General features: G+C 34.6%; 1 protein-coding gene across 2 annotated transcripts in view; it reads right to left on the reverse strand.

Annotated features, from left to right (window-relative positions):
- The window catches only part of CNTN5 (contactin 5), a 692,218-nt gene that overhangs the window by 120,520 nt on the left and 545,228 nt on the right, over nt 1-26,470 (reverse strand). For both annotated transcript variants that reach the window (XM_032205142.1, XM_032205150.1), the window contains exons 10-13: nt 20,486-20,667; nt 12,997-13,133; nt 10,955-11,084; nt 6,016-6,166 (exon numbers count right to left, since the gene is read on the reverse strand). In XM_032205142.1, coding sequence (XP_032061033.1) covers nt 6,016-6,166; nt 10,955-11,084; nt 12,997-13,133; nt 20,486-20,667 — 600 coding nt within the window. The remainder of the gene's footprint in view (nt 1-6,015; nt 6,167-10,954; nt 11,085-12,996; nt 13,134-20,485; nt 20,668-26,470) is intronic.

Genomic DNA, 26,470 nt, shown 5'->3' on the forward strand with positions numbered 1-26,470 from the left:
ACTGAATACTTTTCCTCTTATTTTACATATAAACTTTCTTTTGCTGTCACAGTGCAGAGTTTTCAGATTAAGCAAATTTTACATACCACAGTTAGATGGAACTGAAGTTATTTTGGAATGCTACCACAATTATAGGGAAGAAAGCCTAAAATAAGAAAGCCTCTATTACATACAAATACAAGTACGTATTTGAAAACATAATGCAACACATACTAAGCAAAGAAATTTTTAAAATTAAATACAAATTTCACCTACAAACTCAAAAAAATTTTTTGTCTTGTTTCAGCTCTGAAACACCCTTTTTTTTTGTCCTTTTTTTTTTTTTTTTTTTTTTTTTTACCTAAAAATTTCACTATAAAGCTGTTAAAAATGGGAACTTAGAAAGGAAACATTGACAGATTCTTAAATATAGTAGAACAAAGAGTAGAACTGTAATAAGAACCTGTCAAAACTCAAAATGAAGGAGTCTGAGAGAATAGAATAATATAAAAACTTGTCAATTTCTAAGTTTTTGAATGATGATGTTTTTAGATTTAAGTGCTCTATGTGTTTCCACTAATTGCATAGCAAAGGGTGACAGAAAAAAGGACAAAGGCATACAGGACAACTATTTCTCTAGTTCAAAGATTTTGGTATTAACCTGAACGTAGGTATAACAAAATCATCTCAGGCTTCTCTGCCTCTCTGTCTAGCCACACTGTAACAATCCTGTATTAGTATTTGGAATTTAATATCACAATACAAGATCTATTTCTGGTAATAGTTTTCTGCAAGCTTGTTCAGCCATGTGAAAGGGAAAGTTTTGAATGTGTCATAAGAAAGCAAGGACTACATAAATGCAGATCTATATTACCAATATGTAATATTACACATATGTTTATATATATATATATATATATATTTGGGTAAAATGCACCCAAATTGAGATATACAAGAAACATTGACAGAATAAACATTATTATTTACAAAGACAAAATAACATTATTTTGAGACAAAAAGAAAAAAAAGAAAAAAAAATAAATAAAGCAGCACAAAATGTGACCAGTAGAAATCCTGCTTCTTCAGTTTGTTGGTTGAATTGTTCAATTCTTTATTTCTTAGTGAGCTGAATGGACAAGAAATAATAGAGACTGAACAGAACTCTTTTGCACTGCTAGAGTGCTTTTGAGTGTTTTTGTTTTAACTATAATTAATGGATAAGTAATGGAAATAATGAGCTTAAGCAAAAATTCAATATAAGTTTAATGAGAATAATATTTTAGATGTAGAAGAAAGAACAAAAACAGATGAACAAAGATTTATAATGCTTTTTAACATCTATGACTCCGCAAGAGTATCTGTTGATACATCAGATACATCAGCTGTAGTTGCTACAAGTTAATCTACACAAGAAAGGTAGGTGGCCTTAATAAATTGACAAAACAGAGATCATAGTAAATGGAGTATTAGCTCACAAAAATGTATACAGCAATATATCATTAGAAAATACCAGCTTTTTATGGAAGCCTGAACAGAGAAATTTAAAGAATTTATAAAAAACAAAGAAACAAACAAAAATAAACGTTTGTTTAGAATCCAATTGTCATTATTAGCATTATTCATGATTTGAAGAAATGACAGTAAATTCAGAAAATTCCAGTCTATTCTATTATTTACTGCCTACATAAAATAATCTGATGAAATATCTTTGTTGTTGTTGTTGTTGTTGTTTTCTTTCTTTCTTTCTTTCTTTCTTGTAGCTTTATAAATAAGTTAAAGAACTTTAAATTAGAAACAGATACTTTGATTTAAATAGTTTGGATCTGGGTTTTGTCTAGAACTTAATGCTAAAATTGTAAATGGGGGTTTGATTACTTATGAGGGTTTCATTGCTTATCTGATTGGAATTCTTCAGAAACATCGCAAAAAAAAAAAAAAAAATCACCAAACTCTTACACACGGACTAATTGTTCCTATCTGAGACCTAAATTAAAGTTCCAACCAAACATTTTATTACAAATCAAAGAATAAACTTGTTTTTCAGACTTGGATCTGAACACAACTTGTTTTTTTCATAAAACCAAAACTTTTAATGAACTAAAAGATTCAGAAGTTCTTTACCAAATTCTTATGGACTAAAAAGCTCATCATATTAGTACGCATTATCACAGATTGCTACAAATGACATGCAGCCTTCTATCAGCCTGTGAGACCATAAATTCTAGAGGAACTTGGTGAGTAAAAATACACAAACAAATTAATTATTGTCAGATGACTAATGAAAATATGCAGATTAAATATATCTACCAACTCACTGCTGCTGTTCTCTGGTGTGTTCCAATTTCAAAGAAGAAAGTATAACAATAGTATTTTCTTGTTCTCCTCTTAACTTTAAAGCAAAAATACCAATGAATTCATATTTTTATGGATGTTTTAATGACTCACCAAGAAAGATGTGATATGAAAGAAATCTGAGTTTTATGTGTAGTTCTTCTTGAATACTGATAGTGTCCATTAAATACCCTGTATAATCAAGTTTCCCTGACAATGCCCCGTTCTTTGAGAGTGTCCTGGTTTCAGTTAGAACAGAATTAATTTTCTTCCTAGTAACTGGTGGAATGCTGTGTTTTGGCTTGGGATGAGAAGAGTACTGATAACACCCCGATGTTTTAGTTGTTGCAGAGCAGTGCTTATACCAAGCCAAGGACATCTCAGCCTTTTGCTCTGTCCTGCCAACAGGCAGGCTGGGGGTGCAGTAAGAGCTGGGAGGGGACAGACCCAGGACAGGTGACCCAAACTAGCCAAAGGGGTAGTCCATACCATCTGACGTCATGCTAAACAATATATAGGGGTGGCTAGCTGGGGGAGGGGGCCGGACTGCTCGGGGTTAAGCTGGGCATCGGTCAGCAGGTGGTGAGCAATTGCATTGTGCATCACTTGTTTGTACATATTATTAGTAGTAGTACTATTATCATCATTGTATTATTATTATTATTATTATTATTATTATTATTATTATTATTATTATTATTATTATTATTATTATTATTATTATTTTCCTGTCTTATTAAACTGTCTTTATCTCAACTCACGGGCTTCACTTTCCATTTCTCTCCCCCGTCCCAGAGAGGGAGGGGGGAGGGTGAGCGAACGGCTGCGTGGTGTTTTACTTTCCTGAATAGTAGATCTCTAATAAAAAATATTTTATTTTATTAAAATGTGGCCGTTGCAGCAGGTTGTGATCTTTAAATCAGGTTAATAGAATGAATTGTGCCTATTGTTTGGTGAGTATATATCTTTCCATAGGAGCAAATTCATCATATTTCAGACATTTAGCAGACTGTAGCACTCAGAATTATATGTTTTGTCAGCAAATAATTATGAATATCCTACTTTTCTACTTTATTCTATAGCCTTGCAGCTCATTTAAAAAAAAAAAAAAACAGTTTAAAATATCTGTTCTAGTCTACTGGTGCTGGTGCTTTCTAAGTGATCTCACTACTCAAAATAATGACTGTTCACCAGGGAAAGCAAACCTAGCACAGGTAGACAAAGAATACTAAGAGGGTTGAATAATTAGTTCATACGTAAAAAACGCCAAAAGATGGAGCTCATGATGACTCTTTCCACAGTTACCTTGTCAAGTGAGAGACTTTAACTTTTTGTATGAACCTGGAACATTTAAGGCTTTCAGACTGCATTCAGTTCCAGCAGGTAGAGTCAAGGTCTGACTTCAGTGATAAATGTGCCCAGCTATGAGTTCTGCAGGCACAAACTCAGTCTTTTGCAAAGTTACAAACTGAAATGTCACATGAAGTATTTTTGTCAGCTAGTCAAGTGGAATTTCCTCTTTCCTGTAGAGGGGAAGCTCTCATTTCTCTCATTGATATTGTTTTTGTTGTTGGTGGTTTTTTGTTGTTGTTGTTGTTTGTTTTGTTTTGTTTTGTTTCTCACAGATGTAGCTAAGTGGTGCAAATTCCTTTTTCTAGCAAAACACAACATGTTCTACCAGCACTCCACAGATGATGAAAAAGCTATAGAAGAAAATCATATTAGGCTGAGCTCTTCTTGCTTTCATTATTATTTAACCAGAATGTTGGTGTTCTTTACTTATTATTATTACTATTATTATTATTTATCTTTGATGGACTAACATTCTATGTAAACTCATCACACGACAATTCCATGACATCTTCACATGACAATTCAGTTATTGTTGATATTTGTATCATCTATCTCTGAAAAAAAAAAAAATAATAATAATAATAAAAAAATGTAACATACATCAACATGTTCCTCAAAATATGTCAGATTTTTCCTTTTTTTTTCCCTAAACTTTTACACACTTCTCTTCCAGTGGTTCCTTCTCAGATTGCCTACAACATGGAAACATAAATTCTAACTCTACTGAATGGAAACACAGATTCTAATGCTACTGATTTACATTTACTTTCCCAAAATCATGATTGCTTTCTTCATCTCCTCTTCAAACAGATTCTATTATTGTGTGAGGAATACTGTATATAGAGGCAGAATAGAGTTCCCTTGAAACAGATATTGTTCCCTAAGATACATAATAGACATCAGTGAATTGCTCTGAATGACACAAAAGATTCCTTGAAAAGTTGACTAAAAGCTAAATTGAAATCAATCTTTCAAACATTTGAAACAGTTCAAATATCTCTTTTAATCTTCCATATTTCATCATTTCCTGCTCCTGGCTCTACCAAAATAAACAAGTATCAAAAGCTGCAAATACCAAAAACGTAGCTCCAGATTTCAGCTTTATGATATTTTAATTTCAGAGTTAGGCTCAATTTGGACAGATGAGGGGTAATTACCAAAGTGTTTTACTGGCCGTTAATTAAAAAGATGATTTACATGTGTTGATCAGAGAAGCCATAATGAGTTTTGTGCGGATGAGAAGAACAGGTCACGTAGTGCAAGCTACATAACTATAGCATTAAAGACATCAAGGAATATCTTATATTAACATCTTTGTAGATGTTGTTCTATCATGTCTTATCAGTATGTAGAATTCAGATCTGTCAATAAAATGGTTAATATAATGCAGTTTCACTCTGCTCCCCCCAAGAGACAATATGACATGAAAGGTTATCCATTTTTTCCTTTTGAAAAAGTAGCATGACACGAAAATAAAACTCACCTGAATGAAATGCCTTTTGCAGCTAACAAGGAGAGATGCACTCTACTGCTCTCATCAGTATTGCACAAATGAACAAAAAGGCCTCGCTTTTAACTTTTTGACTAATGCCACACAAGTAAGTTTAATTGGTTCATTCACATACATTACCAGAAGGAAGATAAGATCTCTGTGTATACTTAAAGACCATGTGCAGGCTGGCAAAACTATTCTAGTGCACAGACATCCAATCCCGTAAAGTGCAATTACAGCTGGCATTTAACCCGCAGTACTTAAACTACCTTTAATGTACAGAGATGGACGAAACTTATTTAATCAAACATATTCTGTTAAACAGATGTGCTGCTGAGTACAGAAATTACTTGTATAATTAAATCCTGTAATAGAATCACATTTTTCTTCACTGAATCATTTTAAAACTATTCATAGATGGACTTCCAATATGACCAATTAGCCAATCTGCCTTATTAAAAGCATTTAAATGTGTTTTTTTTTTTTTTTTTTTTTTATATTAAATAGTTTTTAAAAATATTTGATATTTTATGCAGCCCTGACTACTTCAGCCTGTATACTTTTAATACTCTCAAACACAGATTCAAAAATAAGTAACCAATTTACAAATCAGTAACATGAAATAGAGGAAAAATAAAACAAACAAAAGTTCTTTTCATCTTCTGCTTCTTTGAACTATTATAATAGTTTTCAGTATTGTGGAAACAATAAAGTCACTACTGTCAGACTAATTAGCTTGAAAAAATTATGGCATAGATATGCTTACATACACATGTTATTGTCAATGGCTGTGTTTTCATTTAATATCACAGAATCAGACATGCAAACACAATATTTAGTTTACCGAACAGGCTTCTGACCTCTTACTCTCCCTTAAAGCTTTGTCTCCTTTCTTCCAAGTGATAGTTGGCTTTGGAGAGGCTTGTGGCTTGCACTCAATGACAACTTCTTGGCCCTTGGTAATAATTATTGTTTTCCTCACTTGATTTAGTGGGAAAGTGGGAGCTGAAGCTGTTGAAAAGAAGCATGTTAACACTACAGAGAAAAATCACAGTTTTTCATTTTGTTACATTTTAATAAAGTTTGGTTTAGGGGGAAGAATTTCAATTTTTGGTTTGAAACTTATTGCACCACAGATTAGATAGAAGTTTACAAGATGTTTGAAACTGCAGCCAAGACTAAATGGTAGGCCTGTAATTTAATCAAGTTAATAATTAGTGAGATGTCATCCATGTAAACATTCTAAAGTAAGATTGCTTGTGAAAACCAGTACCTTTAGAAATTGAATGCTACAGTTGATTTGGTTATACCTTTTCTAAAATGTTTGGATTTCTCTCGTAGCTTGTTATATGTAACTAGTTCAAAATGAAAAGAAGATTAAAATCCACAGCTATCCAAAATGCACTCTCTAGAGTTATTTATTATTAAAAATGTTACTTTTGGAACAATTTTGTTGCTTCCCATTTTATATTTTGTCTAAATGCTGGGGGTTGAAAAGGTATTTACATAAGGTATTTAATCATATTTTGTTCTTTTCACTTTTCAAGAAGTCCCATTGATTGCAATAAAACAGCCAAGGTAACAAATATATCACAAAATGTTACTCGTTACTGTAATTTCACAAGAAAGGACAATTCTGCAATTATGCTTTGGAGGCATTGGAGTGGGCTGTACAGGGAAGTCCACATTCCTGGAGGTATTTGAGAGAAGTGTGAACATAGCACTAAAGGGACTTATGTTTAGATGGTTGGACTCGATAGTCTTGAAGACCTTTTCCAACCTGGATGATTCTATGATTCTATGGGATATTATTTGTTTGTGTTTTTGTTAAAGCTGTTTTGCAAAAATAGAGACAACTCCCCTCATAACACAAACATCTCAAATACATGTATAACAACATCTTATACTTCACTGCCTCACATATTTTCTAATGTTATTTTGGGTAATTTTCATGCCATGCTATTTATATGGACAATTTATTCTGCTCTTTTCCCTTTAATAATCCAGAAAATAAAACACAACTACCACATTAATGCAACATTAAGGTTAAAATTTAACAGGGGTAAAATTTCAAAAGTGACAGAATTAAAGCCTGATTTTTTAATGGCAACATATATTGCCCATGTTCCGTGTTACAGAACATCAAGAAATTGTACAACTACCTTATAAATTAGGTATAGGAAAAACAAACAAACAAACAAACAAACAAAAACAAAACAAAACAAAACAAACAAACAAACAAAAACAACAGAACAAGAGAACTTTATAACTAACTGGGACCTCTTTGTTGACTATATCTGAAATGACAAAGGAAAATGATGGGAAATGTATAGCCACTAACTGTGTAATTTGTAGCTAGACAGAAATATTTCTAAGAGTTAACACTGAAATTTTAATGTTGGCCAGCTAGGAAGTAGTGGAAATAGTGCACTACATACTTTTTTTCAGAAAAGAACAAATTTTAGCTCAAATGTATTATATTATTTCAGTAACTTCAGCCTTATTTACTTGGATTTTGCAAGAAGGATTCCCAGGTGCAGGTTTTGAAATTTTCCAGGTTTAAGCAGTGCAGAGACCTCTGACATGACCAGAGAATTACTTTGTCAGAAACCTGTCTTCCAGCTGTACTACACTAGATTATAGAAAATAGGTCTCTTACAAGTTTGCCTCATTTATCACAGTGTAATTCCTTTCATCACTTCTGTCTTGTTTTGGGCTACTTTTTTTGCTTTATACAAAACTAGAGTTGGTAAGGCATGCTTCATATTTTTTCTTCATTAACTCCCTTCCTCAACTTGTGAATAGTGAAAATTTTTCTACATTTACTGAGAAACACTACATAGTATATTTGCTTTAATACGGGGTGATACTAGCTCAAATATACAATTGCCATTATTCAATCAGCCCTGGTGAATTTCTAGGAAATTTTCAAGTTTGTAGAAGTAACTTCATGCTTAATCACCTGTGAACAATGGCCCTTGTTAAATAATAATTTAATTTAACATAGATTAAAATGTCTAATAGTTCTCTAGGTTTCTCTCTTGCATTTCTTTCCATCTCTTTCTGGAGAGCGTGGAAGATAGCTTCCTGACGCAGCTGGTTAGTGAGCCTACCAGGGGAGGTGCCCCGCTAGACCTTCTCTTCACAAACAGAGAAGGACTGGTGGAGGACGTGATCGTCGGGAGCTGTCTAGGGCAGAGTGACCACGCAATGGTGGAGTTCACTATTCTTGGCGAGGCCAGGAAGGGGACCAGTAAAACCGCTGTATTGGACTTTCGGAGGGCTGACTTTGAGCTGCTCAGGACACTGGTTGGTGGAGTCCCTTGGGAGGCGGTTCTGAAGGGCAGAGGGGTCCAGGAAGGCTGGGCGCTCTTCAGGAGGGAAGTCTTAATGGCGCAGGAACGGTCTGTTCCCACGTGCCCAAAGACGAGCTGGCGGGGAAGAAGACCGGCCTGGCTCAACAGAGAATTGTGGCTTGATCTTAGGAGGAAAAAGAGGGTTTATAAGCTTTGGAAAAGTGGGCAGGCCACTAAGGAGGACTTTAAAGAAGTAGCGAGGCTGTGCAGGGACAAAATTAGGAAGGCCAAAGCTCATCTGGAGCTCAATCTGGCTACTGCCGTTAAAGATAACAAAAAACGTTTCTATAAATACATCAACACAAAAAGGAGGACTAAGGAGAATCTCCATCCTTTACTGGATGCGGGGGGAAACTTAGTTACAAGAGATGAGGAAAAGGCGGAGGTGCTCAATGCCTTCTTTGCCTCAGTCTTTAGCGGCAATACCGGATGTTCTCTGGATACTCAGTACCCTGAGCTGGTGGAAGGGGATGGGGAGCAGGATGTGGCCCTCATTATCCATGAAGAACTAGTTGGTGACCTGCTACGGCACTTGGATGTGCACAAGTCGATGGGGCCGGATGGGATCCACCCAAGGGTACTGAGGGAACTGGCAGAGGAGCTGGCCAAGCCACTGTCCATCATTTATCAACAGTCCTGGCTATCGGGGGAGGTCCCAATCGACTGGCGGCTAGCAAACGTGACGCCCATCTACAAGAAGGGCCGGAGGGCTGACCCAGGAAACTACAGGCCTGTCAGTTTGACCTCAGTGCCAGGAAAGCTCATGGAGCAGATCCTCCTGAGAGTCATCATGCAGCACTTGAAGGGGAAGCAGGCGATCAGGCCCAGTCAGCATGGCTTTATGAAAGGCAGGTCATGCCTGACGAACCTGATCTCCTTCTATGACAGAGTGACGCGCTGGGTGGATGAGGGAAAGGCTGTGGATGTGGTCTACCTTGACTTCAGCAAGGCTTTTGACACCGTCTCCCACAGCATTCTCCTCAAGAAACTGGCTGCTCTTGGCTTGGACTGGCGCACGCTTCGTTGGGTTAGAAACTGGCTGGATAGCCGGGCCCAAAGAGTCGTGGTGAATGGAGCCAAGTCCAGTTGGAGGCCAGTCACTAGTGGCGTCCCCCAGGGCTCGGTGCTGGGGCCGGTCCTCTTTAATATCTTCATCGATGATCTGGACGAGGGCATCGAGTGCACCCTCAGTAAGTTCGCAGATGACACCAAGTTAGGTGCGTGTGTCGATCTGCTTGAGGGTAGGAAAGCTCTGCAGGAGGATCTGGATAGGCTGGCCCGATGGGCTGAGGTCAACTGCATGAAGTTTAACAAAGCCAAGTGCCGGGTCCTGCACCTGGGGCGCAATAACCCCAAGCAGAGCTACAGGCTGGGAGAGGAATGGTTGGAGAGCTGCCAGGCAGAGAAGGACCTAGGAGTGATGGTGGACAGTCGGCTGAATATGAGCCAGCAGTGTGCTCAGGTGGCCAAGAAGGCCAACGGCATCCTGGCTTGTATTAGGAACAGCGTGACCAGCAGGGCTAGGGAAGTGATCGTCCCCCTGTACTCAGCTCTGGTGAGGCCGCACCTCGAGTACTGTGTTCAGTTTTGGGCCCCTCGCTACAAGAAGGACATCGAGGTGCTTGAGCGGGTGCAGAGAAGGGCGACGAAGCTGGTGAGGGGCCTGGAGAACAAGTCCTACGAGGAGCGGCTGAGGGAGCTGGGCTTGTTCAGCCTGGAGAAGAGGAGGCTCAGGGGCGACCTTATCGCTCTTTTTAGGTACCTCAAGGGAGGCTGTAGCGAGGTGGGGGTTGGCCTGTTCTCCCACGTGCCTGGTGACAGGACGAGGGGGAATGGGTTTAAGTTGAGCCAGGGGAGTTTTAGGCTAGATGTTAGGAAGAACTTCTTTACTGAAAGGGTTGTTAGACATTGGAACAGGCTGCCCAGGGAAGTGGTGGAGTCACCATCCTTGGAAGTCTTCAAAAGACGTTTAGATGTAGAGCTTAGGGATATGGTTTAGTGGAGGGCTGTTAGCGTTAGGTTGGAGGTTGGACTCGATGACCTTGAGGTCTCTTCCAACCTAGAAAATTCTGTGATTCTGTGATTCTGTGATTTGTTTTTGAGGGAAAAAAAATATTTTCCATGTATTTTGAATTGACATAGCCTTATATGAGAAATAGACACAAAATGTAACTGAGTCAGTAATTTATGAATGGAAACATTCAGTTACAAAAAGGATCTGTGCTCTCCTATGTAATAAAATGCCCCATCAGAAATAACAATAAAACCCACTATTATCTGTTCTGCTAAGTTTGGACAGGCAGAAGCCATTCTTTATCATAAGAGGCCAAGAACAAATGCAACTATCAAACAGAAAAAAACAAACAAACAAAAAAACAACAACAGTCTGTTCTTTTTTATTATTATTATTATTTTTATTTTATTTTTTATTTATAATACTCACCTAAAATCTTCAGCTCAGCACTGGCATAAATAGTACCATACTTATTTTCTGCTAAGCACTGATACATTCCAGCATCTGAGACATTCACACTGTTGATCATCAGTACACCATTAACCATCTCAGTCCTGCTCTGTAATGAAATAACAAAAAACAGTTCCATGAAACCAAAAAGGTACTGGAAATTTTTTGGGCAAGAGACAAAAGACATTATTAAACTAAAATAAAAATAAACAACAAAAATCCTTGGGCTTTTGTTATCTAAGAGATAACAAAACTAAAACAGGCCAGAAAAAAACTCTAAGAATATTTAAATATTTCTAAGTGTAAGTTCACAATCACCTATGCTTGCTTTTGTTTCTTTGCTTATTTATATATTTGGTGCTATCACCCTTGTACAACTTTTAAAAACAGTTCATCCTGGTAACTTTAATGAGGCAAGAAGTGTTCTGTGGGTGGAAAATATCTGATGATCATATCTCTGTCAAACTTTTGGTCTCAGTCACGACTGTATGTTATAAAAGTAGACATAAAAGATTGCTTGCATGAGTAAGAGTAAAAGGTTTTAGTTGCCTTAAACATCAGAGCCAATTTCTATTTTGAAATGTCCACTAGTAGAAAATAATTAACACAGGTAGTAAAGAAGGGGCATTAACAGCTGTTTATGGAAAAAATATACTTTATGGAACTTTATAAGGAATAACTTGAACTTCTATAAAACATCTCTAGGTTTCATTACTGAAGATGTTTTTGGTTTAGTTAAAAATTACTAAAGAACAGATTGTTTGGAAATACAGAGGAAACTATGAATAAAAGTTTTCTCTGTCATAAACTCCTGTTTAAAATGAAATTTAATATGGAAATTTCAGAGCCCATTGCAACTAATGATTTAGATAATCAGAAAACCAAAAACTACAGATATTTACATTGCTTCAATTTCAGGAATGAAATGAATAAAGTAAAGGCATATAAACTTATTTTCAATGCCTCACAGCTTCAAAAATAAACTCTGTTTATGTTTCCTTTCTCATTGTTTGCATAATTGGTTGATGCTCACAGAAGTGACATTCACTGAAAAGAAAGACATTTCATTTTTATATTTATGAATCCATTCCATGAATTCTTTAACAAATGGAGATGTTTTCTCCCAACATTGAACAGCTTTAATTTAATCTGGAAAAAAAAAATGTATGAAATAAATTTACAAAACTTTTCCTTAAATATTTTGAGACTGTAAAAATGGAAAGGTGTTAGGCAAAAACAAACAAACAAAAACCCCACGTGAATTGGGTTGTTGACGTGTTGATGAGTCAACAGGAAAAAACAGAATAAAGACAAAAGACAGTCTATGCCATGAGCATTCTTTTAAAAAGAAAGACAATATTATCTAGGTCTACTTCTAAAACATATCAGGTGATTGTATGAAAGTCTTTACATCTTTATCTGGAATATTTTAATGGTGTCGATGGTGAGTTCTGCTACTTGTAGAGAATTAATGGAGTTGAAAATGATGAAATGTACTTCTTACATTAGTTTCAAAACACTGTTAGTGTTTTGAAAAGTACAAAAAAAAACTTACTATGTGGTAAATAACATAATATTGGGGGAAATATGAAGGAGTCTGATTCAGCAAATACAACCTTTTTCTGACTTGTTACAGTCTCTTTATACAGAAAAATAGACACAAATAACATAATTTGTCAATTAATATCAATATCTAAAATAGAAAAAGTAAATATACATATACTGGGGATTGCTTAGATCATTATTACAGTACAGTGGCAGTGCTATTGCAAACAAAACTCAGAAGATCTTGTTTCCAAAATATTTCTGAACTAGAGAGAATTACTAATGAATGAAATTCAACATTGCTTGAGATGATTCAAAGGGGACAGATATTGAGAACCTGTATCTAAAATTATACTTCAGAAACTAATACAGAAAACTCTCATTTCTGAAAGTACTTTTTAGTACCTTGTTTAATTGTCTTTATCTGTATTAAAAGAGAAAAATGTGACATACTGGTGATTCCTCATCTAATGTACCTGTGGCCAGAGTGGAACTCCATTTTTCAGCCAACGATATGTGGGCCTTGGCTTTCCAGTGGCTTTACATTCCCATCGGAGTGGATCCCCACTGTCTAATTGAGTATCGTTAAGTTTCTCCACCCAATGTGGGTAGGCTGCAAGAATAATATACCATGGTATGTACAAAGCATATGAACTGTTAAGTTTCTAGCATATATGCAAAGACCTAATCAATTAAACAGATTGAATTGTGGCCTTTACAAAGCCTAGCTTACTCTAAAAAAAAGGAACATTGTTAAACAAACAACCAAAACACAAAGAGAAGGTAATAAAATTTGTGAAACTTCTTAACTTTAAAGGAAATGCTGTAATGTCATCAGGCAGCTAGCAGTATCATGATCAGGAATAGAAAATCTGCCCAATTTAATAAAATCCAAAGGATTAAATTAGAGCACTATATATTAAAATATTATTACTGGATTTAAGAACATTTGCTTGGGAGTCACAATAGAATATTTAGTAACATTGCAATACTTAAGCTATTTAAATTTCAATAAAGAGGTCAATCATTGCAGACTCTGAGTTTCATAGTTCTCTCATTTTACTAGGAAATCATTGTTTATTCAGCTAAGAATGACTGGGCATTTGGTAAGGCATTTGCACATATTTTTATTAAAGTTTTTTTTGCATTAATTAATATTTCAAGGGAGAAAATATTTTTAATGCTTTTAAGCACAGAACCCATGAGATTTCCTGCACTCATCATTAACATAAATTACATAACAAGTCAATGTTAAAATGTCTCTCTCTCTCTCTTTTTTTTTTTTTTTTTAAGGTAGATAGTTGATAGTTGTATATATGATAATTAATACCTAGATTTCATGTAATAACCTGTTAAAAAACAAAAAAGCAGGGAATACTTTTTGCAAAATTGCAAATTTTTAATGCAGCAGTCAATCAGACAGTTATTTGTAGGATCTTATCATTTGGAAAACTTACTAAGACTCAGTGAAGAACTGAGTATTCATATATAAGCATATATATTAGTATATATATATTCTAAGCATATATATTCAATAATATTCAATATTCAATATTCAATAATTCAATAATTTGGTTTTCGTATTGTAACAATACCAATTTCTCTAGCAAACAAGATAATAGATTAATTAATGTAATTATACTAAATATATATATTTTAAATGGTAGAGAATAAATAGCTAATGACCTTCATTTCTAAAGGAATATAAAATTCTTCTGTTTCAAATGAGTAGAAAGAAATCCAGTTCTGTCAAAACATGGTCTCTACTTCAAACATCGGATAATTGATAACATGCTTAAACATGGGGAACCAAGTTTAAAAGTAAATCTTTGAATCTAGCTGCCAATTGACAGATCACCAATCAAAGATGTGAGTAGATATGAGGATGCATGACAGACGACTAACTGCTTCTAGCTTACATCTTGTGCATGCATGATAAAGGTAGTGAATGAGTTGTCTATCATTCCTAAGCAGAAAATAGTCTGCAGTACAGTCCCTGGCCAGACAGTTGTCAGAAACTGGATATGTATCATAAAAAGGAATCACTTATTTCCCTTTTAGTGGAGGAAAACAGAGACAAGATAGACCCAACTTAACTCCTACACCAAGACTGAAAACAGCTGCTCTGACATTCTTATTATAGCTAAGGCAATGCATGGCATATACTCCACTACACTGAATCACTTGATTCTTACGTTAATCGAAAAATCTCATGTAATATTTTGAAGCAGTTTGTGCAAGTGCCTGTAGTCACTTGTCTAGTAATTGTCCTAAAAATATAATTCAATTGCATTGTTTAGTTGTTTCTGTTGTTTTCTTCTGTAGTGTTTTGGTATGCACAAAAAAACATGCTGAGAAGCACTTGCTTCCTTTGAAAATTAATATGCTAGTATGATTTTGGCAAGTGTGACAGTTGAATGTGTAGTTAAAAATTGTAAAAGATAGACAGTGGTGCCTTAAATATATGCAGTTTCAAAGACGCACTAAAATGTTCTTTTTGCTTTTCTGAAACTTCTACTGTGTGATCCAAAGCATATATGGTCTAATTTTTCTATATTGAGTTTGATCTCACAATGAACCAAAGCATTACTTAATTAAGAAGTAACCTGATTTCACTGAAATAAAACTGCCTCACCAAGTCTGGCTGCAAGTCTGTTCTTATTGGTACACAGCTGCCATTCCCTCCCCCCTGGCTGTGACTATCATGAAAGTATAATGGCACAGTTTTTCCTCTATAACCACAAAATTTCAAATCATAGTGATATGATCAGTAGGTATTAACATTTTTTTTTTTTTCATTATACGGAGTATTTCTACCTTAATTTTTTTCCTCATAGTCTAAGTGGTCTTTGGATTCAGAATTTTCAATCTTGCCATCAGCAAAGGCAATGACTTGGATTTTTACCTTTTTGAGTGAAGCAAAAGAAATTTTGAACAAGATGGTAAAGCAGTAGGTAGAATGAAAACAACTAAATGCATGATTAAGAGAAATATTTTGCATAAATTTTTGGCTTCCTTTCTTCTCTTTGTTTCTTTATGTTTCTCTTCCTACTTTGCTACAGGAAAACAGTTCCCTTTCTAGTTATTAGCAAAAGCCTCTCCATAATATCATAACATTTGTTCTTAAACCTTGTCAATAATAAGAGACAAATGTTTAACTGGATTTGCAACTTCTAACTCAATGTATGATTTTAATTTTATTAAAAAAAAAAAAAAACTTTTAAGCATAATCCTGATATACATGTGGGCGAAGAAAATTTCATTCCATAATTGAACTTAATTTTAATAAGAAAATATAAATTGTATTTAAACAGATTTTGAAATTAACTTTTTATTTATATTGATTTATATTTATTTTTGAAATTAATATTTTATATATATGATATAGATATATGTATATGTATATACAAATGTAGATATATGTATATATGTATATATATATGTGTGTGTGTGTGTGTGTGTATATACAATATTCATCATGGAAAAAAAAAAAGAGCATTTGCCAGTATTTATCTGTCCAATGAAGTTTTGGGAGTGAATGTAAAAATAGAAGGATTCATTAAACTTCATAGATACTTTACCATAACTTTCTATAGTTCTGCCAAGATTTTAAAATCACGGTCCATCCCCTGATTTATTTTATTAATTTCTGTAGCTTTTTATTCAAGGATGTCAAAATGTTTTACAAAAACACATTGGCAACAAAACAGCAATCTTACAGGCCAGTTTTTGTATCCTCTGTGGAACTACTTTCTGGAATAATTTAGCAAAATTTTGGCTGAAAGAAAACTTATGAGAAAATTTTGCATAGACAAATGACTTCAGATAGTGTCCTAAAGTGTGAATGAGTAAATGCATTCAGGGTGAAATAAATTATTTTTCTGAACATGAGGCCAATTGAAAAGTATAAAGTATGAGAAGAATAGGTAGCTATCACAGTGAGAAATCCAAGATAACAGATTTCAGCTGAAGATGCAATCAGAAATCTTATCCTCTTTAGCCAGTTTTACTCTATTTTTCTGGGGCTAACCTGCAGTGACCCTGGTGGATTTTGCTCCATACAAAATTTATGAGGAAGTGATTAAAATGGTGTTAAAAATCTGGTTTGCCTACTACACTGCATTTCAGAATATTCCTGCCCTCAGCTGCTTGTTCAACTGCCACGTTATGGCAGACCTCCCATCCTGCTGTGTCAGCAGAGCTGTTCATGGGTTGCTGCTGTGAGCAGGATCAGGTAACCGAGCCAGCTGAAAGAAAAATGGCAAGAAAAATGTTTTAATTCTCTGGTTCACATCACCACCCCCTGCTGAACTGGCACTAGTGAGTAGGTAATACAGAAGCAAACCCATCATTTTCAGAGTGAGAAAAGAGCAGGAGGAATTGCTCAGAGCAGAAGTTGCCATTGGGAACATCCTGGTAGTCCTGGTAGAGTTTGTGGAGAAGCTGTGACTGCAAATGGTTAATGCCCGGTTTCTCCACCCAAATTTTTGTGCTCTTTTCTATTAATCATTTTCAGCTTGAATATAATTTCTTGTAAACTACAGGATGAGCTTGGGGAAAAACACACTTCTCAAAATAGGTTGCAGTCAAATATATGAAGATGTCTCGCATCATCAAAATTATATTTTTAATAACTATGCCACTTTTACAGCTGAATTTCAACTAAGTGCTGAGACTACAACAATCTGAAATTGTCAAATTCTGAAATACCACTTTCTGAGCAACATTCAAAGTGTCAGCTGAGTCAGGCAGTCATGTTATACCTGGATTGCAGCATCAGAAAAGAAATGATAGATAAATCAGCAACTTCTGATTAAATCTGAGGAGACAGGCAGACTTGGGGCCCTGGTCTTTCTCCAAAATAACTTGTGATGACCCAGATTAGATGCAACTGATGAAATGAAGATTCAAACAGACAGCAACTGAGTTCCTACAGAGATATGCAGATCATAAAACCACAGTATGACACAGCTGGTACTACAATCTGCTCTGGAATTTTACAAGAAACCCCTGGTAAAGAATGATGGCCTACATCTGAGTTTTTGAGCCAAAATAATCCTTGTCTCCAGGAGGAATAAGATGTCAGTGAAAAGACAATGAGCTTTAAGATAAATAATTCATGTTGACTGTTGTTATGAATAAGAAATACATCAGCAAATGCTGCCCCTGTATCCTGCTATATCAGCTCTCACCAAAGGAAGCTGAGAATTTTGTAAAGTAACACTTGGCTAAACTTTGTGCTGTTAAGAACCTTCTTACCCAAACTCTCTTACATCCCTGGAAAGGGATGTTGGGGTTTTTAGGCCAATGAGGAACTAATGTCTTCAGGAGCAGTCTGAATGTGAGAGGCTCACTGGGGAATACTTTATCTTGAGGCCAAGATACTTGTAAGGAGCTATTAACAGTTTGCACTTCTTGTTTTGCTGGGCTGGAGGTCACTGCCGGTCTCTTCCACTTGAAAGTCCCCTGTCACCTGCTCTGACCTTCCTCCCTGCTAATGTAGGTGAAACATTGATTTGGATGTGGTTCAGAATTAACCTTCAGAATTTACCCATTACTAAAAGATAGTAATAGACTTTGCTATATTTAGAAATGTAGCACTATGATAGTCTCATGCAGCTGTTAATCAAAGGATTTAGATGATCTGAAATGAACCTCCTTTATTTAATGTACAAGCATTTGGTCTGATATGGAAAAAAGAAAAAAAAAAAAAAGCCAATTAACACAAACTGTGTGTTATCCATAAAGTCAGACTGGTCAGACTGAAAACAATATTATTTTTGACAACCATACAATGGCAGAGAACTAAAAATTCTTATTTCTATTTAAACAGAATGGAACAAAGCTGACAAAGAGAATGTTTTCTGTGGACTTCTACATTTGAATAGCATCTTTACTACTACTGAAAATGAAAATGTATCCTGGTTAATAAGAGAGGTAGAGTTAGGTGGAACATGAGATCATGTGTGCTGTGATATGAGTTCTGCTTATGGCTCTGCGCAGGTCTGAAGACTGCTCTTGAGGAAGCAATTTCATTTTCCAACTGCTTAATTTCTCTCCTGAAAAGATATTTTTTTTTCTTTTATTTCATTTCAAAAGGAAGAGGTAAAGCTAATTGTATCTCTATTACAGAAAACTTTGGTTATTTTATTTATTTATTTATTTATTTATTTATTTAATTATTTTGTTAGTTTCACAACTCTAGAGAAGAGATAGCAACTGTATGAGCTGGGGTATGTATTATAACCTTTGGAATTTCTGATATTTTAAGAAATGTTAAGGAAAAAGACCAAACATGTTGCTAAATTCTCTGGCATCCATGACTGTAACAGAATTTGTCATACTTTTGTAGAAGTAAAGAACAGTAGGAATTTGTAATAATGGAGAAATGTCACTGTGGAATTGGCACAGTGGAAGGCATAAAGTAGTTCCTGAGGCTTTGAGTTTTCTCTCTTTCTCTCTTTCTTGCTCTCATTCTCTTTCTCTCTCATTCTCTCTCTCGTTCTCTCTTTCTCTCTTTAGTAAAATACTTTTATTCAAGTGCAGTATGGGTGGCATGTCCAAAAGGAAAGGTGCAAACCACCACTTTTGCTATCACATATTTTTTCCTATACACAGTGAAAAAGTAGAAGGCAAAAACCTGCCCTTGGCTCCAGATGGATAAGAAGGAAAAGGAAGGAGAGGAACATCATCCAGTTATATGCTGACACTCACTGAAAACTGAGGAGCTAAGATAAAGACATTTGAAAGTTGGAGGAGACAGAAAATTTGATTATGGACCTGGAAATATTGACTTATATGAAAAATAACTAAACATATGGTGACAATCTATGGTTATTTGATGAAAGTGTGGAAAAAAGACAGAGAACTATATACAGTGAGCAATGGGGAGAAAGCACTAATAACAGTTGTCTGAAATCCAGAAAATAAAAATAAAATTAATTAACGGGGTAGACTTCTTAAAGGTATCTATTAGCCTGAGGAACAGTCTCAAGTAATGAAGTTTGAATAACACTGACTGCAATATTTGAAGACCAAATACAACTCAGAGTCTGAAAGATTTGTTGCATGATCTCCTGCAATAGACCGCTCCTGCAATCCTTAAGGTTGTAGGATTCATGGACTGATAACAAGAAATAGGAGGGACTAAAGTGAAATATTTGAGCTGCAATTAATCAATAAGTCATGTTTTGTATAGGCTTTTTTTTCTGGCCTCTAGGGTGTATCAATGACATTATATAAAAATTAATTATTGAATTACTTTTATCAAATATTCTTAATTCGGGATCTTTTTTTTTTTTTTTTTTTTTTTTTCAACAACATATCAATATGGTTGAATTTTTTGGCTGAAAAAAAAAAAAAATTTAGGAAGACTACATAAATTGTAATGCATCCCCAGAATGAAAGCTTTTATTTACAAAAAGAGAATTGCTTCTCCTATTCTGATTCCTGTACAATGAATTTGGCAAAACTCTGCACCCAGGCATGGCAAGTATGTATCCTTAATAAAAGCAAGAGAAAAATACTAAGGTATTTCTAAAACTGATTTTCTGACATATGCATTATGGTTAATGCGAGTGAATATATATATATATTTATATATTAATTTCTATATTATATATTATGTATTATATCAGGAGAAAAATAAAGACCTCTAAAATTACAAGAATTCTCTTCACAAACAAACAAAATAAAATGCAACCCTAAACATCAGGAAACATGAAATGCTATTTAAGCCAGGTTTTGTGTGAGACAGCTTCATTCCCATTCCAGACTTTAGTGCATTACTGAGGAACAAAAATATATATCTTAATTAAATAAAGATTTTATTTCATATTTATTTTATATATATTTAATTTCTAGTGGATATTCTAGATATTTAATTTCTAGCATCCTTCATATATCGTTAAAGCCTTAAGTATGGACAAAGCATTGATGGATAATACTATGTGCAATTATACTTACTGTACACTTGGAGTTGCCCTCTGAAGACATTCCTTCCACGTGAGTTTTCAGCTTTACATTCATACATCCCCGCATCCTCTAGCTGCACATTAGGTATTTCAAGCACAGCTTGAGACTTTCTCAGGCGGGCTTTACTTGGATTGTGACCATTAACTTTCCTCCAAGAGATTGTTGGAACAGGGCTGAAATGTTTAGTAAAATTACTGTTACTACCCTTTCACTACTGAGAACATAGATTCTGTTATCTCATAGTTTAAACAAGTTTAAACATTTAATAATCCAAGGAGCAATAAAATATAATTACAATTAAGGTTCATTTAATGCTTGATATAGCTTGCTTTCTGCAGGGAATCTTTAATAAATGGGTCATTGCATAGAATATGTCTCTTTCACCTACAAGGGAGGCCAAGATTTTATCGAGATCAAGCAAATCACTTGAAATGATCTTCATGCATCTTCAGTGCTCTGTTTTACTCCTGAATATGTTCATTCTATAGGTAAAAGAAAACAACTTAAAAACCTCGATGAAATGAGAAAATTCCACCACTTCTGTTTTTGTTTTTGTTTTGTTTTGTTTGTTTGTTTGTTTGTTTTTCTGCCATAAACTTCCAGTCCAGGAGATTAGTAAGTGACACATTCAATTAGATGGGGGATTTCAATAATCTTTAGCTAAAATAAAGTGACCGAAGTCTTGGGGACCTTTACTTTTGCAGTATTCTTTAAGTTACAAAATTGTTTGGGCAATAAGTATGTACTCATGTCACTACCACTTCTTACTGACTGCATTGCACACCTGTTCTCTGGAATAGAAGTGTTTATCACTGTATTTTGCTATTCAACAGAGATCTAGGGGAAACCTCAGATGTGTCATTTACATTCATACTGAGGGAAGAAACGGATTAGAGATTAGATAGTGTTTATACTAATTCAACTTTATTTTTAGCTCAAACACTCATCAGTCATTTTACAAGATTTTTATTCTATGGTTTTACATTTCTCTAAATATGGCATTAGATAGGAAGAAAATAAAAAAAAAGAAAAAGGAAAAAAAATGTACTCTGATTGTGAGCTGAGAATGAGACTACTTCAGATATTCTAAAAGAAGCTAGGAGGACATCATAAAAGGAAAATCAATTGTTACATGCTGATTTTTTCTCATTAAAATATTTTGGATTTATTTTAATTGCTATCAAGTCTAAACTTAGATGTAAACACAGTTGGATTTTGTGGAAGATGGGGATATGCAGTTCATAGCAGAGATTGAAATTTAAATTATCTATTCATTTCTACCATCATTTGCTGGATTCCACTGATGGAATTTTCTGTAGCTGTATGAAGCTGCAGGAAAACAAAACAAAACAAAACAAAACAAAACAAAACAAAACAACAACACCTTTCACATTATTTAAGGGTGTCCTTTTGTTGAGACACAACAAATACAGACATGGCAACTACCAATGTATAGTTGCCATGTAAAGGCTGTAGCTATTATTCAGCCAGAAAAAAAATAGGTTGTGAGTAATTGAGGTTGGGCTTAAGCTTTCAGCCAAGCACTTCCAAATTCAAATGCTTTAAAGAGATTTGGAAAATTGTAATTGGAGCTCAGAAGTTAGTATTTTCTGAATGTCACAAATCATTGAATCTCATTAAGCACAAAACTTTTGTATTGACTAATGTACAATCTCTGCAGTGGTATCCATTGTTTATTGGGATATTTCAGAAATAGAGAATCATTTTTTTCCTTATCAGTTTGTTGATAGCTTGATTATTTAACCTGACAAAAGATACTTTATTTTGAATTAGTGTGGATTCATCTCTGAGACTCTGAGACTTAATCCCTAAAGTACCTTTCTATTCTTATGAAATGGTCTCTTCACCATAGAACCATAGAATAGATGGAAATGAAGTGTTTTTTTTTTTTTTTTTTTTTTTTTCTTCTTTTCTTAGAAACAGACTGATCTCTTTTTCTTCAGTACTCTATTAATTTATGTCTTTTTATAGATATGTGGGGATCATATGAGGTCTCTTGTATTCTAATTCCTATTCTATCACCACAGTTGCTTGGTAGCATGCATTATTAATCTGAAAATACTTTCTTACAAGCTAGTTTCAAAATTTGGTGTCCTGTTTGGCTTGAGGACTCTTCTGTGTAGCACATTTGGGTATAATCTATAGAGTTTGCTTTATAAAACTTTTCAGAAGTTGTTTTATGGCAATTTCAATTAGAACATTACTTTATTTATTTATTTTTATATGACATAAGTACTTCATACTTTTCCGTTCTACATACTAAGAACAAATAGAATATTTCTGTCTGTGGTACACTAATAAAACCAACTGTCTTTACCCTTGCCACTTATAATATTCCTGTTACTTCCTTAGCAAGATATTTTGATTTGCTATACTTTGATAGTTATTTATATATGTTGGAAGTAGCACAAGAAACAACATTAATTTATTTTTTTTCCCATTTATTACCTAACATATTTTATCTCTAATTCCACACTTCAATTTGAAACTCTAATTTACACTCTGTTTTTTCTGAACGATTTTATGGAGATTTCATAGCTCTGTTGTTTTGGGTTCAGATTTAAGTGTAAATTACTTACATGCTTGTCCTCTTTCTATATATAATTATGTCATGACTACTGGCTGCAAAACAGCAACTCTAGCCAGGTAAGTGTTTAACTAGTCATTACTGATCACAACACCAGTCCACAGTAGAAATACATTGTGCTTGTACAGTGCAATACTTCTCAATTACTCAGTTTTATAAATGACATAAGTGGGCAGGTACACTCTATTTGACAGGTACACTCTAATGTTGCCATGTGTGTTGCCCATATTCACTTACTTTTTCTTTCACCTTTCTTGCAGTAAGGTTCAAAAAGAAACAAACAAACAAACAAACAAAAACCAACCAACCAAACAACCAAACAAACAAAAAAAAACCAAACATTTACTCTATTATCTTGGAAGGAAACTGATTTAGCTGAATTGAACTGATAAATGTAATTTTCCATGTTGTATCTTTCCAAGAAACAATGAGGACATTATAAACCATGATTGTTGTCTCATTTAGCTACAAAGAGGTAACTCATTTGATTCATGTATTTAGAAAATTACCTTTAAATTGTGTTTATTTCTATTTTTTGAAATTTGCTTTACTGTATGCTACAGAAAGTGTGTATAACATGCAAATACAGAGCAAATGACGTTCTCTAGGTCATTAAGAAGTGTATTTAAAAAAAATAAATCTCTATTGTCTTCATCAGTGTAAGATAGTAAGTGGAGTTTTTCAAAGAAATAAAATTATTTTAGCTGTGTACATTTAATGATTTCAAATGAAATTACTCCCAAACTGCAAATCACTATTCACAGACAACTTGTTTAATGAAGCTTCCTATTTTCCTTGCATAACTCACAAGTGAGGTATGAATTTTAGGTCTGAAATAAAAATATATCAATACCTATTCCTCCTTTGTGACTCAGGTGAGAGTGAAATGAAAGAAGGAAATATATCTGAGTAAGGACATGAAATAATAAAAGATACTGTTGTAGAAAACTCATAAAATCTAGCATAAAAGCTAACATATACACATACTGTTCATCCTTAAAAAATAGAGCAATAGTAGAAGTAACTCTAACATTAATATGAGTTCAACATAATATGCATAATTGGTAAATCTTATAATTGTCATATCCCATTTTTATTTTGGGCTAAGCAGATATTTTTGGGGAACATTACTTAGTTTTTTATTATAACAGTGCTCAAATTTAACTCCAAAAAGTATCTTTATGCAAGTTTCAGTTGAGTTCAAAGAGAAGGTTCTCCTCACTTTTAGAAACAATCAGTAGAATAGTGCTGGTAAATCTTAGAACTGCTAACAAAACAAAACAAAACAAAAACAAAAACCAACAACAAACCACCACCACCACCACCACCAACAACAATAACAGCAAAACTAATTCAGAAGTGTCATCATTAAACCTCTCATTAATCTGAGCTGAAATAAAAGTTCAAAGAGGTCACTTATAAATTGATAGCCATTACATTGTGGGTTTGTTCACTTTGAATTTGAAGAAAACATAAGGTATAGTTTTGCATTTATATTTAGAAGAGATTATAAGAGTTAAATTTCAATAGTATGTTATCGGGAGGAAAAATATATTAGCCTGAGATGAATACAGAGAAATTGTCTGAGCAGCCAGGGATCAGGTTAGGAAAGCCAAAGCCCTGTCAGAATTAAATTTGACCAGGGACATCAAGAAAGGCTTTTTCTGTAGTTACCCCAGAGATAAAAGGAAAGAATAAGGAAATTGTGGACCCTCTCTGGAAGGAAATGGGAGACCTGGTCACCTGGGATATGGAGCTGAGGTACTCAATGACTTTTTTACTTCAGTCTTCACTGACGAGAGCTGTAGCCTTGTCAGCTACAAAAAAAAAAAAAAAAAAAAAAAAAAAAAAAAAAAAAAAAAAAAGCCCGGGCCCCAGAAGGCAAAGGCAGGGACTGGGAGAATGATGAACAACACAGTGCAGGAGAAGATCAGGTTCAAGACACGCTAAGGAACCTGAAAGCCCACAAGTCCATGGGACCTGATGAGATACATCCATGGGTCCTGAGGGAAACAGCAGATGAAGTTTCTAAGCCACTATCCATCATATTTGAGAAGTCATGGCAGTCCAGTGAAGTTTGCACTGACTGGAAGATGAGAAACATAACCCTAAACATAAAAAGGGAAAAAAAGAAGACCCAGGGAACTACAGGCCAGTCAGTCTCACCTCTGTGACTGGCAAGATCATAGAGCAGATCCTTCTGGAAACTATTCTAAGGCATATAGAAAATAAGGAGGTGATTGGTGACAGCCAACATGGCTTCACTAAGGGAAGGCAGATTGTGCCTGACAAATCTAGTGGCCTTCTACAATGGGGTTACAGCATTGGTGGATACGGGAAGAGCAACTGACATCATCTACCTGGACTTGTGCAAAGCATTTGACACTGTCATGCATGATGTCCTTTTTTTTTTTTTTTTTTTTTTTTTTCTAAATTGGTAAGACATGGATTTGATGGATGGACGACTTGGTGGGTAAGGAATTGGTTGGAAGGACTCATTCAAAGAGTTGCAGTCAACGTCTCTGTGTCCTAAGTGGCGATCAGTGACAAGTGGTGTTCTTCAGGGGTTGGTATTGGGACTGGCACTATTTAACATCTTTGTTGGTGACATGGACTTTGGGATCAAGTGAACCGTGAGCAAGTTTCATCCTAAATAATAATAACAACAACAAAAAAAAAGTATTTGGACCTATAAAGCGTGTATTTCTTTTAGAAAAGGGGTGAGATGGAAATGAGAGAGTTATTTCTGAATTTTAAAATATCTTTTCTGTTAATCTGATCTCCTAATTTTTCAACTGTATATGAATTAAGACTGCATTGGTTACTTTTTCTATTTTTGGTTGGTACAAATTGATGTGCTCTTTTGAAATAGTTTGCTTTCTACTGTAATTTCAATTCCTTTCCACACTATTTATCTTTACCATACATCACTATTCTGAGTTGTGTCTTTGAACTCAAAGGCTCACATCACAGTATCTTAAAATCTCTGCATGCCTGTGCATATGAGATTAGAACAGAACCCTTTGTCCTTATGCCCTCCAACTGTGTTAAATATATTTTAATTACTACAGACTAATTATGTAGGATTTAAATGTTGAGGAGAATCATGAAATTCCCTCCATCAGACACTTTCCAGAAATAAACACCAACCATTCACCAAGTTTTACCTTTAGATTATTGTATATAAACCTATTTTTGTCAGATGAGATTTGGGAGACTATCTCATTATTCTATACAAGATAATAACTTTTGCTTTCATTTGGTTATGAAAAGATACTCCTGTACCTTTTATTTATAAGTACTCATGCATCATATCTCTTTGTACTTATGAAACACAGCAACTGTGAGTATTGTTGACTTAAGAACAA

Source organism: Aythya fuligula, chromosome 1 (genome assembly GCF_009819795.1).
Source record: "Aythya fuligula isolate bAytFul2 chromosome 1, bAytFul2.pri, whole genome shotgun sequence".
NCBI lineage: Eukaryota > Metazoa > Chordata > Aves > Anseriformes > Anatidae > Aythya > Aythya fuligula.